Source organism: Pteropus alecto, unplaced genomic scaffold (genome assembly GCF_000325575.1).
Source record: "Pteropus alecto unplaced genomic scaffold, ASM32557v1 scaffold92, whole genome shotgun sequence".
NCBI classification, from domain to species: Eukaryota; Metazoa; Chordata; class Mammalia; order Chiroptera; family Pteropodidae; genus Pteropus; species Pteropus alecto.
Genome location: NW_006432447.1, coordinates 7,260,532 through 7,272,869, shown reverse-complemented (window position 1 = coordinate 7,272,869; position 12,338 = coordinate 7,260,532). Strand labels below are relative to the sequence as shown.

At 37.9% G+C, this 12,338-nt stretch overlaps 1 protein-coding gene across 5 annotated transcripts in view; it reads left to right on the top strand.

Annotated features, from left to right (window-relative positions):
• Positions 1-6: 6 nt before the first annotated feature.
• The window catches only part of CDV3 (CDV3 homolog), a 14,334-nt gene continuing 2,002 nt past the window's right edge, over positions 7-12,338 (top strand). The window contains exons 1-5 of one of the 5 annotated variants that reach the window (XM_015585805.2): positions 7-18; positions 755-831; positions 7,572-7,723; positions 10,619-10,778; positions 11,973-12,338. In XM_015585805.2, coding sequence (XP_015441291.1) covers positions 821-831; positions 7,572-7,723; positions 10,619-10,778; positions 11,973-12,123 — 474 coding nt within the window. In that variant the 5' untranslated portion in view covers positions 7-18; positions 755-820 and the 3' untranslated portion in view covers positions 12,124-12,338. Of the gene's footprint in view, positions 19-449; positions 475-754; positions 832-7,571; positions 7,724-10,618; positions 10,779-11,235; positions 11,659-11,972 lie in introns of those variants that run through there. The other 4 variants (XM_015585806.2, XM_006907237.3, XM_025043626.1 and 1 more) reach the window with 4 other exon arrangements.

The following is a 12,338-nucleotide window of genomic DNA, read 5'->3' as shown; positions in this document are numbered from 1 at the left end:
ACCAAGGCCGTAACGAAGGTGAGGGGCCGGGACTTGGGACCGGGGCCGCGCGCTTGCGACCATGTGCCCGCCCCCGCCGGCCTGCCTGGCGGAGCGTCCGGGAGGGGCTTCCCGGGGCTGGTCAGCTACGGACCGGTGCGGAGTCTGGCCACGTGACGTGGGCTTACCACGTTGGGCCGGCTTGCCTTCTCCCCACGGGACCCCTTCCACCTCGCTCCCGACCCGCCTCTCTGCACCCCGTGTCGCTCGACTTATGCCAACACCCAGGCAAGCAGCACCTTCGAGGGGAAATTGGTCTGAGTCCGAAGTGCCCAGCATGGAGGAGCATTTATCGAGTGACGTCTACTCTGAGTAATTTAGTATTCTGACTTCAGCCCAGTATTCGGAGCTGAATTTTCTAACAGTCGCATTTGTGGCAACTCTAATTTGGCATTACTCGGTCTCAGCCTGTAGAAGTCACATGGCAACACTGAGGTAGACATTTAGTTGTGGACTTAACCATTGACTTATTCATTCGGCTTTTCCTGCTTGCTTTTAAAGTAACAGCTCTCGTGAGGGAACCCAGTGGAAGTAACTGTCTGATGGGCGCGTTTGTCCTCCAAACTAGTCGACCTCAGGATCAAGCAAGAACTTCTGCTAGGAAACGAGTCCATACTTTAGGTTCCAGTCACTTGATCCCTTTTCATAGTCTGACATTTGCTTCGTGATATTTTTATGAATACCTTTAATTAATCAAATGGTATGTATTTTACAGGATGAAGATGAGTGGAAAGAATTTGAGCAAAAAGAGGTTGATTACAGCGGCCTCAGGGTCCAGGCAATGCAAATAAGGTATGATCTGGTTACAGAACTGTTTAGATAACCCTTAGGATAGGTATTGTATCTTTGGTTATTCTTTAGCCCCAAAACATCATCATCATAGCCTTGTGCTATAGGTAGTCTTATGAGACCTCTAGTGTAGTCCTTCTCTCTGTGATGGCAGTCATTCTATATGTTGATCAGAATTAGCTGCCAGCTCCAAAATCCTGAGAGAGCTTGCCTACTTCCAGTGCTGGTTAGGTTATTTTTGAGACAGCTAAAAATGATTTTGTGGTTTCAAAATACTTTTAATATTGGTGAGTTGAATTTAGTTTTTCTTTTTGTTTCAGAAATAGCAAGTTTTCATATATTTTCCAATAAACAGGTTAATTGAAGCATACTTACAGAGAAGAACAGATGTTACACATGCACACAGTTAACCAAAGTCAAGAAACTGAACATTATTGGTAGAGAAGAAAGCTCCCCTCCAAGTCCAATATATGGTAGTCAGTTTTAGGTTCATATAAATGCCATGTTTTGAAGGGCTGGTAAAGTAGGAAAAGTGATTCCATTGGTTTAAAATTAAAAACCGTTTATTCCCAATTTAAAGAAAGAAATGATCCCAATGATCTGCCTCCAGTTTGAAGTTTTCAATTTGTATACATCAGTGACCATATGGCATAGTGGAGGAAATAATTTTCCTTTTTGGAATACTGTCTTTTGATCTCTCTAGGTGATAATATTTATGGCCTTAAATAACTCATTGAAAAACCAGAGCTAATATTTTTGACATTTGTCGAATACTTAACACAGCTGGGCATTAATGTCCTAGGTTCTTTAAATCATTTCATGAGCTTAGGGAAACCTGATTGGTAGTGGGAAACTTTAGGAAATGCAACCTCTCTACTCTTAAGATTCCTTTGTAGTAGTGTTAAGTAGAAGTGATTAGATTGGAGTTTTACTTCTTAACCATTTGGGTTTGTGGAACTGCTTACGTGCGTGCATATGTGTGTGTTTCCTCTCTCTTGTGGAATAAGGCTTTTGGTCTGCCTTTCTGACTGCAGGCCCCAGACTGAAGCTTCTTGAAGACTTGAGCAACAGGAAGGATAGTGTTTGGTCATGTTGAACTTAGTGAGCAAGAGCAGCACTTTGTGAAGGGAAAAGGTTTCAAGTTCACTGAATGTTAGAAATTGATTTTGGTATATTATGAAAGATATTTAAACTAGTTTTCTGTCATTGAATATATATCCTATATCCACAGTCAGAACTATTTCAGTCTTCATATTTGGCTCCTCCTGAGATGGTGAAATATTTCTTAAATTACTTATATCTTTCATCTTTTCCAGGGACTAGTATAAGTATTTAAGTTCTATCTCAATTTTCCCATTATCCATACTAATTGCCATTTTTCAATTTGGTTGTTTCTTTGATTTTTTTTTTTCTCAAGAGTTCTAATAATTCCACAAGTCTTCCTCTAATCTACTAACAAGAAACTGCTTATGTAGATCCTCAGTCACTATGGAGCCTGGGGGTCTGTATTTCTGTTTCCTCTGTAAATCATTCAATATAGAGAACTCTTAACAGCTTTCAGGAAAGGCTTGAGAATGAGAAGCCATTTGAGATTTAATAAGAATAACTAAAATTTTCATTTTACATACTCAATATTCTTGTAAACTGTAGTAAGTTTTCTTTACAGTAAAAGTAGGATAGGAGTTCCCAAGGAAAGAGATCTTTAATAGGAGTAGTTACTCACATATATGAGATGAAGTTGATAATGTGGCACAAAGATGGACTTTTGGGAACGGACAAACTTGGGTTTACATTTTAGTTCTGCTACTTGTGTGACCTTGGGAAAGTCACTTTAGTTTTGAACATTGGTTCTTATCTGCAAAATTGAACCAGCTACTCAGGATTGTTGTGAGGACTTTAAACAAGATGTAAAATACCCACTGAGTTAACATTAATCATCATCTCCGTTCAGTGGGTAAATTAGAATGACTTACTCTGCTATTTACCCACGAGGCACCTGATTTGTAGTACCAAGATTTGAGGAGAAGGGAAGTGGAGTCATATACGGTTATCATGACTAACGTCAGACACTGGTGAGTCAGTTCACTGTGGACATAATAGAAGAAAGTGACATGTTCAGATTGGCTTTAGTATAACCATACAAAAATCCTCAGAGTGTTCAGTGTTGCTGGCAATTTTGAATGATTATCTTCTATGGCTTTGTCCTGTTTGGGCAGAAGCCCTTAGAAGGAAAGAGAAATGAGATTTTTTTCCTTTCTCTGGGATTTGGGAGGTAGTAGTGTTTATGCCTTTAATCTGTTATCTTCTATCTGTGTGAGAGGCAATCTGGCTATCTCAATGTGGGCAAGGAAAATGAAACTTTGTAAGTTGACTTAAAATATTTTGAAATTCACAGCCTGTAGTCTTAAATCTTTTCTTCCAACTTTTTGCTTTGAAAAATTACAAACTTCAGAAAATTTGCAAGAATAGTAAAATAAGCGCCCATGTGTTCTGCTTACATCTACCAATCGTTTTTGCCACATATGCCTTATCTTTAGTTATTAGCTGCAGATACTGCATACAGTCTTCAAGTTCTTGACACTAGTCCTTATAGTAGATTAGTAATAAGCTCGACCTTTATCAAAGATAAGTGCACATTTGAAAGGGGGAAATTTCAGTAGCAGCAAAATGCTGTGGTAATGTCCTATCTCACATTTACCAACTAGGTCAAGAATTGAGTACCAAGAGTATTGTTATAAGGACGTGTCAAATTTTGTGTGTAAATTAATAGATGTTAATCAAGGTCATGTCATTATTTATAGATAAGTTTTTGAGAGGGGAGCCATTGAGATGGTGATAAAAGAAGGGGCCTAACATTTGAGTGTAGATTATTGGTTAATAGTGAACCTGTATGCTTCGCCCATTTTTAAAATGGATTTTTAGGAGAAACATTTCATTTATTGCTTGAGGTTACAAAATGTTGAGTATATGTCATGTTTCCATAAAGAATTGAGTTCTTGGAGCTCAGTGGTTTTCTGGTAACCTTAAGAAATCTTTTAAACCCATTAGGTAGGGCTGGTTAAGTTGTCCTTTGAGGAGAAGAAATTACTCCTTTATTCATACTGGATTCATTGTAGCAAATATTTGTGTGAGTACTGCTGGGTTTTGGGGTCATAAATATAACTCATACTCTCCCAAACCCAGAAGATCATTTCGGTGATATGGGGCACAGGAGACACTTAGTGTACCATCAATGGGTCGAAAGAGTCCTTGGATGAGATACGGGGACATTTAAGCTTCCAGGCATAACTCAGCAAGCCATTTCTATCTCCCCATTTTACTGTTGTAATAGTGTTTGGCTAATAGTGTAAAACCAGTGGAGATCCCCAGCATTCCAGTAGAAGTGCAGTTAAGTCTGGATTGTGTTTTAGCTGCTTCTCCCGTGTAATGTTGGGGATGATGGGGGGTTAGGATCCATGAATTCTCGTGTAATGTCCCTAAAGATAAAGAGGTAAAACCATTCTGTTCATTCTAAATATACTGCTGCAGGATGTGTAATCCTGAACAATCTTATTAAAGAAAGTGAATTCCTCACATCTGAAAATAGAGAAAATTTCTCTGTCATATCTCAGCTCTAGAGAGGATAAAATGAAATAAGAGACAACCAGAAACGATAAGGGCCCTGGAGTCCCACTGACTTGGTGCTGCTACTTTGTAGTCCTGGAGAAGGTACTTAAATGTCTATCAGTTTTCTCACACGTACAATGGATCTTCTCCCTGCCTTAGTGTTATTGCAAGGTTTAACAACTTTGTAGTACGCACGTTGCCTGGCATGGTAGAGATTCAGTAAATATACCTTTTCTAGCACCATCATGCTCCCTACCCTACCAATAGTGCCTTACAGACTTACGTATATTTGAGACTAGAATATTGTGAATTGTGGTATTGAATTTACGATAACATTATAGCATTTAAAAACGTCAAATTTGGCCTATGAGAATCTATATGTGGGTAAAGCACGAAATTTTAGCCTAATTGTCTTCTGTGAAAATAATTCTTTACAACGTAGTTCTTGTTCTGGCTTTAGTATTTAGAGATTTGACATTTTCTGGAATATGTATATGAAAAAATAATAGTATATTCAAATAGTTTCTACTCTGCTGTTAGCACTGTGGTGTTTTGGCAAGGCTCTTAGCATCTCTGGCCTTTAGTTCCCTCTGTTGGATGAAGGATCTTGACTAGACAATTTCCATTGTTGAGTTTAGCTAATATTTAAGAATCTTAAGAAGCCAAAATACTAAATTGTCTAATGCCTATTTTTATAGATATGCAGTCCCTCTAATTAAACAGATCACTCTTATTTTTTAGTAATAGTTTATAGTTTAGAGATATCTTTAGATACAGATTGTTTTATTCATTTAACTTGTCTCAGGGTAAAGAGGTGATAAATACTAGACAGTAAAGGAATTTTTTTACTTCAGACTCAGTATTTTATCGGAACAAACTGGAGTTTTTCTTTAAAAATTTTTTATGAATCAGAAGAACAATATACTTATTTTTAAAGAACATTTGAAATGATTAACAGCATATGTATAAGAATTGCAGTCCCTTCTGCTTGGAGATAATTAGTGTTAAAATTTTTTGATTTGTAGTTATTTATTGCAAGCTGATAATTCTGGAATTTAGATGTATTAATCACCAAATATTAATTTGAGGGGAAAGTTATTTTATAGTCTAATATATATATTTAACAGTTGTGATTCAGCGCATTGCTGTTTCAAAATGTAAATGACCAACTGAAAGCTATCTCAGCTTGAGTATATAAGGGTGTAAAAGTGCCATGAAGGCACTTAAATCTTTGTAAGGGGTCTTACTTTCCTGTCTGGCATGTATTGGGTTTGCTAGGACATTACTAATTAGTTCATTGTAGGTAGGTGAATAACATGCATGGTTTTACTCATGAACCAAGCAGATTACATTATTGTGTAATTAAATTGGCATGGCTTCAGAAGTGGTAACTTTTTAAAAATTATGGAGGGACAGTTCTGATAGTTGGATACCACTATTGGACTCTTGGTTAAATTATGACCTCCATGTCTCTACCTGGTCTTTCATTCATTTTAAAAGTTTTAGAAAACAGGGTCATACTGTTTGGTGTCCATTTTTTTAATCCATTTATTTTATTATTTTAAAATCCATTTAGAACATGTTTTCATGTTTCCAAATGAAAACTTTTTTTTCCTATTAAGGTATACATGCTGCTTGTGTGAAAACACAAGTGAATATTAAAAAGCATATAATAGTGAACATTTACAGCATTTACTATGTACCAGGCAGTGTTCTCAGTTCTTTGTTAACTTAGTCTTCATAAAGGGCCTGTTATTTCCATTTTACACTTGAGAAAATTGAGGCATACAGAAGTTAAAGGCCATACTCATGTTGGTTTATAAGTGTCTTTATAAGAAACCATTAGCTATTGAAGAAATTTGTTTTGCAGCCAGGACTTATCTTGTTTAAATGAAAATGGAAGGAAAGCACCCTTACATGTTGTTTTGCGAAGCCAGGAAAGGCCACGATGTTCCTAAGGTCACATAGTCAGGATGGGAATCATCTGTACGTTTTTATGACCATGATCGTAGATCAGATATCAAAAGGAGAAAATGTCTAAAAGAGAGGAACGCTAGGGGGCAGAGCTTCATGCAACAGCCATGGTTGTTTTGTTTTGTTTTTGTTTGTTTTTTGTAGGAGGGAAAGGGTAGTTAGAATGGTAGAGATTAATAGATTGCTGACCTAGGAAAAACCACCATTATCAGGGAAGAGATTGGTAGTGAAAAAGTTCAGTTTGGCAGTTATCTCCCAGTTGTGAAGGCAGCATTATAGAGATTCAAGAAACATGTGCTTGATTATTTAGAACATTAAAGTTTACATAAAATAGTAATAAGTAATCCAGCAAAAGGAGAAATAATCCAAGATACGTTGGAGAAATTATAGATTTCTGACTCAGGTCAATTCAAGAAGAAATTTTAAAGTGGCATTAAAAAAATACTGCAGGCAATCTCAGGATGCGGTGTTACTATTGAGGATATGGTTTGCATTTATAATCACTAGTAAGCCAAAGACTGAGTTCTTGTATTATAATCCGTTTTAAATGGATGGCACATATCTGGTGTTAGGGACCAGTTCTGTGTATTCTGTGTCAGACAGTAGAAACTGGCACTAATTAAATCTGTAGCATTGATGTAAACATTGAGCACTGACTTGTTTTCCTCTGTTGGAATGTGAATTCTAAATTTGAGAGTATTTTGTAACATGTACTAAAGGATTGGCAAATGAAATTATATGACTTTTCAAAAACTGTTCGATCACTAAAAATATGCTTACCATAAGTGCCTGTTTGTACACTTTGGTCTTAGAAAAATCTAGTAATTATACTTTGAATCCTTCAAGTTGCCCTGTTCTCTGCATTTCAGGTTAGAGTAAGCTCTCTTCCCTCCCTCAGTTGCTTAAGCCAATAGCTGGAGTCCTGCTCTTTCTTGGGGCTGCTATAAATAATCATGCCGCTTGTCGTAGCCTAGCATGTCAGTATGCTAAATATTTCTAAACGTTCTTGAGTGTATGAAGTTTGCAAAAGAGAAGTGGAGCCTATCCAACTAAGTGGTTTTCTAAACCTTTTCTCAGCAACAAAATCCTTTTTTTATGTGAAGTCAAGTAGAAGTTGCACTGTATAAAGTAGATAAAATCTCATATTTCTCTCTCTCCCATAGTGAAAAGGAAGAAGACGATAATGAAAAAAGAGAAGATCCAGGCGATAATTGGGAAGAAGGTGGAGGTGGTGGTGGCGGCGGTGGTGTAGAAAAATCTTCAGGTCCCTGGAATAAAACAGCTCCGGTACAAGCACCTCCTGCTCCAGTAATTGGTAATCTTAATATTTCATTTTTATAAGGGTGTCTATTTATGTATAATTTTATGTATGGTCAGCTTTCAACTAAAGGCATGCTTGTGGTAGGGTTAGTGGGGCTCCTTTCCATTCTTGGCAGAGAGATTTGTATATGTATGTTTAAAGACTTCCACATCCAAAGGAATTTGAAAGTTAAGATACATGGCTTTTCTTTTTTTACATACTTAACATTACTACAAACACAGTTGCAGTAAAAGGATCCATGCTGCCTAAATTTATATGTAAACTGGCCAAATTTAAATATTTAAGCATGTATTACAATTTTATACAGCTGACTAAGGAATAGTGGTACCTGTGTTTCACCTGTGGTCTTTTTCTTTTCCATTCCCCATTTTCCTGTCTTGAAGTGTTAATTCTCAGAAGAGAGGATTTTTATCACTCCCAAGGAGATAAAAAATAGTTCTTGGGGGATGAAGAAATCTTAGATCTTAAAGTGATTTGTGGCCCATCGGAGGGCCAAAGTATGTAAACAGACGTGCAGTGTGTGTCTGTGGAATTAACATTTCTTGGTGGGATCACAGTGGCGATTAGGAAACATGTTTAAAAAGGCTCCTTACGAGGACAATAATGAAAAAAGTTGTAGAAACATTGCTTTAATATATATGCATTATTTTATACAAAATAATATGAAGAATAACAAATCATCTCAAATCTTACGGCCCAGAGATCACAGATAACTACGTCGACATTTTTGCATTCTTTCTGGCCTTTTGTTATGTATATGTTTTTCCATTTAATTTTTTTTTTTAACTGCATCTGTCAGTGATCTCTCATGGTCTCTGCATTGCTAAATCTGTTGCTGATTTGCCCCATCAGCAGCGTTTGCCACAGTTGATTACCCTTTTGGAACACATTCTTCTGTTGGTTTTCAGGACACCACATTCTCCTACCACCGGTTGGTTGGTTCTCAGCCTCCCTTGCTATTACCACTTCTCCCCCTGCCCTCTACATGCTAGTCTGCTCCTGCACTCAGCCCTTTCTCCTCTGTCTGTCTACCCTCCCTCCCTCGGCAGTCTACATGCCAGCGACTTCTAAACTTACTTTATCAGCTCTCCTGAACTCCACACAAGTTTATCTTAACTGCCTACCCAACAAACATCTCAGCCTCAACATGTCCAAAACCGAACTCTTCATATATATTTGCCGCACCCCACAGCCTTTCTCATCTCATTGCTATGCTTTCAGTCACTTACGCCACAAACCTTGGCGTCATCTTTGACTCTTATTCCAAACCTAAATTTAATCTGTCAGTAATTTCTTTTTGGCTTTACTTTCAAAATAAATTCAGACCGTTTATATGACTAGTTCTCAGCAGTTCCATGGCTAACACCCTGGTTTCGAACTATCATTTTTTTAATGGATCCCTCAGGTAGCCCCTTATCTGGTCTGCCTGCTTCTCTTCATACACTGTTCCCAACACAGCCAGCAGCAAGAGTGGTGATCTTTTCAGATACGGCAGAGCACGTCCCTGTGCTGTTTGTTAACTTCCAATAGCATCCCTCTAATCAGAGTAGAAGCCTAAGTTCTCAGTGACTTATGGCCAGGCAGGCCATAGACACCTGCCTGGTGATTCCCCTTTTTTGTAGTTTGTCTTTTTGTAATCTGAACTTGCTCACCCTGCTGCTGCAGGCCCTTTGTACCGATATTTTCAGCCTGGAATTCTTTCTTTATATAGGCAGTTGGTAAGCTTTTTCTCTAAAGGGCCAGATAGTAAATAATTTAGGTTTTGAGGGCCATGCAGACTTTTTTTAATTTCTCAGCTCTGCTGTTGTAGCACAAAGCAGCCGTGGACACTACGTACACCTACTGTGTAGTTGTGTTCCAGTAAAACATTATTTACAAAATCAGAGTTGGACCGGATTCGGCTTGTTTGCCAACTCTAGATACGTTGGCCTCATCCTTTCAGCCTTTGCTTAATTTTCATCACTGACGACTCTCCGGAATCACCTTATTTAAAATCAACAGCCCTTTCTAGCACCTTCCTATCCATTTTGTGCTTGCTTTACAAACCCTTCCCCACTTCCAATTATTGGTATGGCACCTGTCTTTTTACATATTTTGTTTCCTCCTCCTACAATAGCACTGTCGAATAGTATTTTTTTGCAGTGATATAATAACACTGTTCAGTATAGTAGCCACTAGCCACATGTGTCTATTAAGTACTTAAAATGTGGTTTTAAAACACTGAATCCATATTGAAGATGGGGGAAAATGGTACATAGGAAAAGGCTAGAAGGCTGCCTTTTCAAAATGTTATCCATTGTGAAAGACTTTGGACTGCTCAGCTGCTTAATTATTTTCCATTTTACAAAAATAAAGAGGAAGAACCTTAAAACCCATTGACGTGGAAGACAGTGAAATCATTAAGATTATATCTAGTATTTATTTTTATTTTTTTGTTAGTCATCTTTACAATTAAAAAGAACTATGCAGGCATTCTATTAAATAAGTTCTCTACAGATGACATCTAATCCACTAACCAGGTAAAGAAATGATTATCCGCATTTACTGTTATGTAAACTGAGGACTAAAGTGGTCATACTCTGAAAGGCAATTCCTATGAGACCTGTCTTCCAAGTCCAGCAGATTCCTTCCCACTTCCAATTAGTTTACTTAACTTATTTACACAGGTAATTAAAATTGTACGTGGAAGAGAGGTTAGGGGACTACCCTAGAATATTTTCACTTTCAGACATTTCCTCAGAAAACAGAATTTCCTTCTGTTGTCCAGAGACCTTTCTTATGTCAGATACTGGTTTTATTTCTGTAATTGTTAAATGATAGATATTATAAGCCTAGCCTATTAAAATGCCAAGCATTGAACATTTCCTCTAAGCTGTTTTGAAATGTTAGTTACAGAAACCCCAGAACCGGCAATGACTAGTGGTGTGTATAGGCCTCCTGGAGCCAGATTAACTACAACAAGGAAAACACCGCAAGGACCACCAGAAATATATAGTGACACACAGTTCCCATCCCTGCAGTCCACTGCCAAGCATGTAGAAAGCCGAAAGTAAGTACTCTAATGGTCACATTTTGTTTTGGAGCCCTCTCTGTTCCTTGGCCGGGAATGGGATAGAGAAGATATAAAAACCTACCTAGTGTGTGTGTTTGGCGGGGGAGGGGGCGGTGTTACTCCTTTCTGGTAAAGCCCAGGCTGCATCTGACAGGCAGCTGATAATTAGGATGGGACTTATGTGCCCAGGAGAAGGGAAGGGCTCTGGAGGGGGCGAGAGGAAAAGGCACCAAAGACAAACTCTCTGCATAAGTTCCGTTATCCTTGGCTTATGTTCTGTAGCTATTAGAAGCCTCACCTAGTTAGAATGCTTTATTAAGCACATGTTGTTGGTTTATGTTCCATATACAGAAACTAAAAATGAAAGAACAGTATATTTCATTATATTCCCAGTTAATGTGAATAGACGAAAGATGTTGACATTTATAAATCTAATATTAAAATCTTATTTTAGCAGGTACTTAAAATGAATGCTACCTGGAGTTAAATGACCACATATGGCACATCCACGTCTTACTTAGGGACATGCATTTTTAAAGTTAAAATGGGAAGAAATATAAATGACATCAGATGGAAATACTGGTTTTGGGGGGTGCCTTTTAAAGTAAATCCCAGCCTTTTGCCTCTTTAAGAGCACAGCTGGCTTGAATTTGAACCTCCACCTGGACTTGCTCCTCTGCCCTGTCCTGCATAATGAGGAGCAGTGATCCACCACATTCACCGTTCCCTACCTGGTCCTCGCCCATAAAGGAGAAGTGAGGAGAAATCATTGAGTCATGAGCAGAGCTTTATTTGAATGAACAAATTGTCGCCCTTACGCATAAAAAGAGATGTATTGTCTGTTATTTGCTAAAATAAAAGTGAGTCTTAGAAGGAATCACCATATTACTCTATAGCTTTTTAACTTTCCAGTTGTCTTCAAGTTGGTCCCAAAGTAGGTTTGCAGATAATAGTATTCAGCAGATTTGCTACCACAGAAAGTGGGACCATAGAACTTATATTAACAATATTCTGTTTTCTGTTCAATTGAAGTCTTAAAAATGGTTTGATAAGGATTTTGTATACTAGTTTTCCTCTCTTATCTCTCCTTCAAGATTCTTCTAAGGGGTGGCTTTCTTTTTTTAATACAAGGAAGAATATTTTCAAAACAACCTCAAGAAATATTTACTGATTACATTTCTTTTCCCTTAGGGATAAAGAAATGGAGAAGAGCTTTGAAGTAGTAAGACACAAAACTAGAGGTAGGGATGAGGTTTCAAAAAACCAGGCACTTAAACTTCAGCTAGACAACCAGTATGCTGTACTCGAAAATCAGAAAAGCAGCCACACACAGTACAATTAAGGAATGGTCTTTCCTAACCCTTATAAGGTAACTAGACCACAGCTAAGCACCATGAACAGCCATTCGTCATCTGATCTCTGCTTGGATCTACAGCAACCGATGCAGACCACTCGGTATAAGTGACCGGCCCTATTGCACTATGGAAGTTTAAAGTGTCAGAGCTGCTCTTTATATTGAATTTAGGGGGCTTTTCATTGTTATAAATGTGAAGTAGG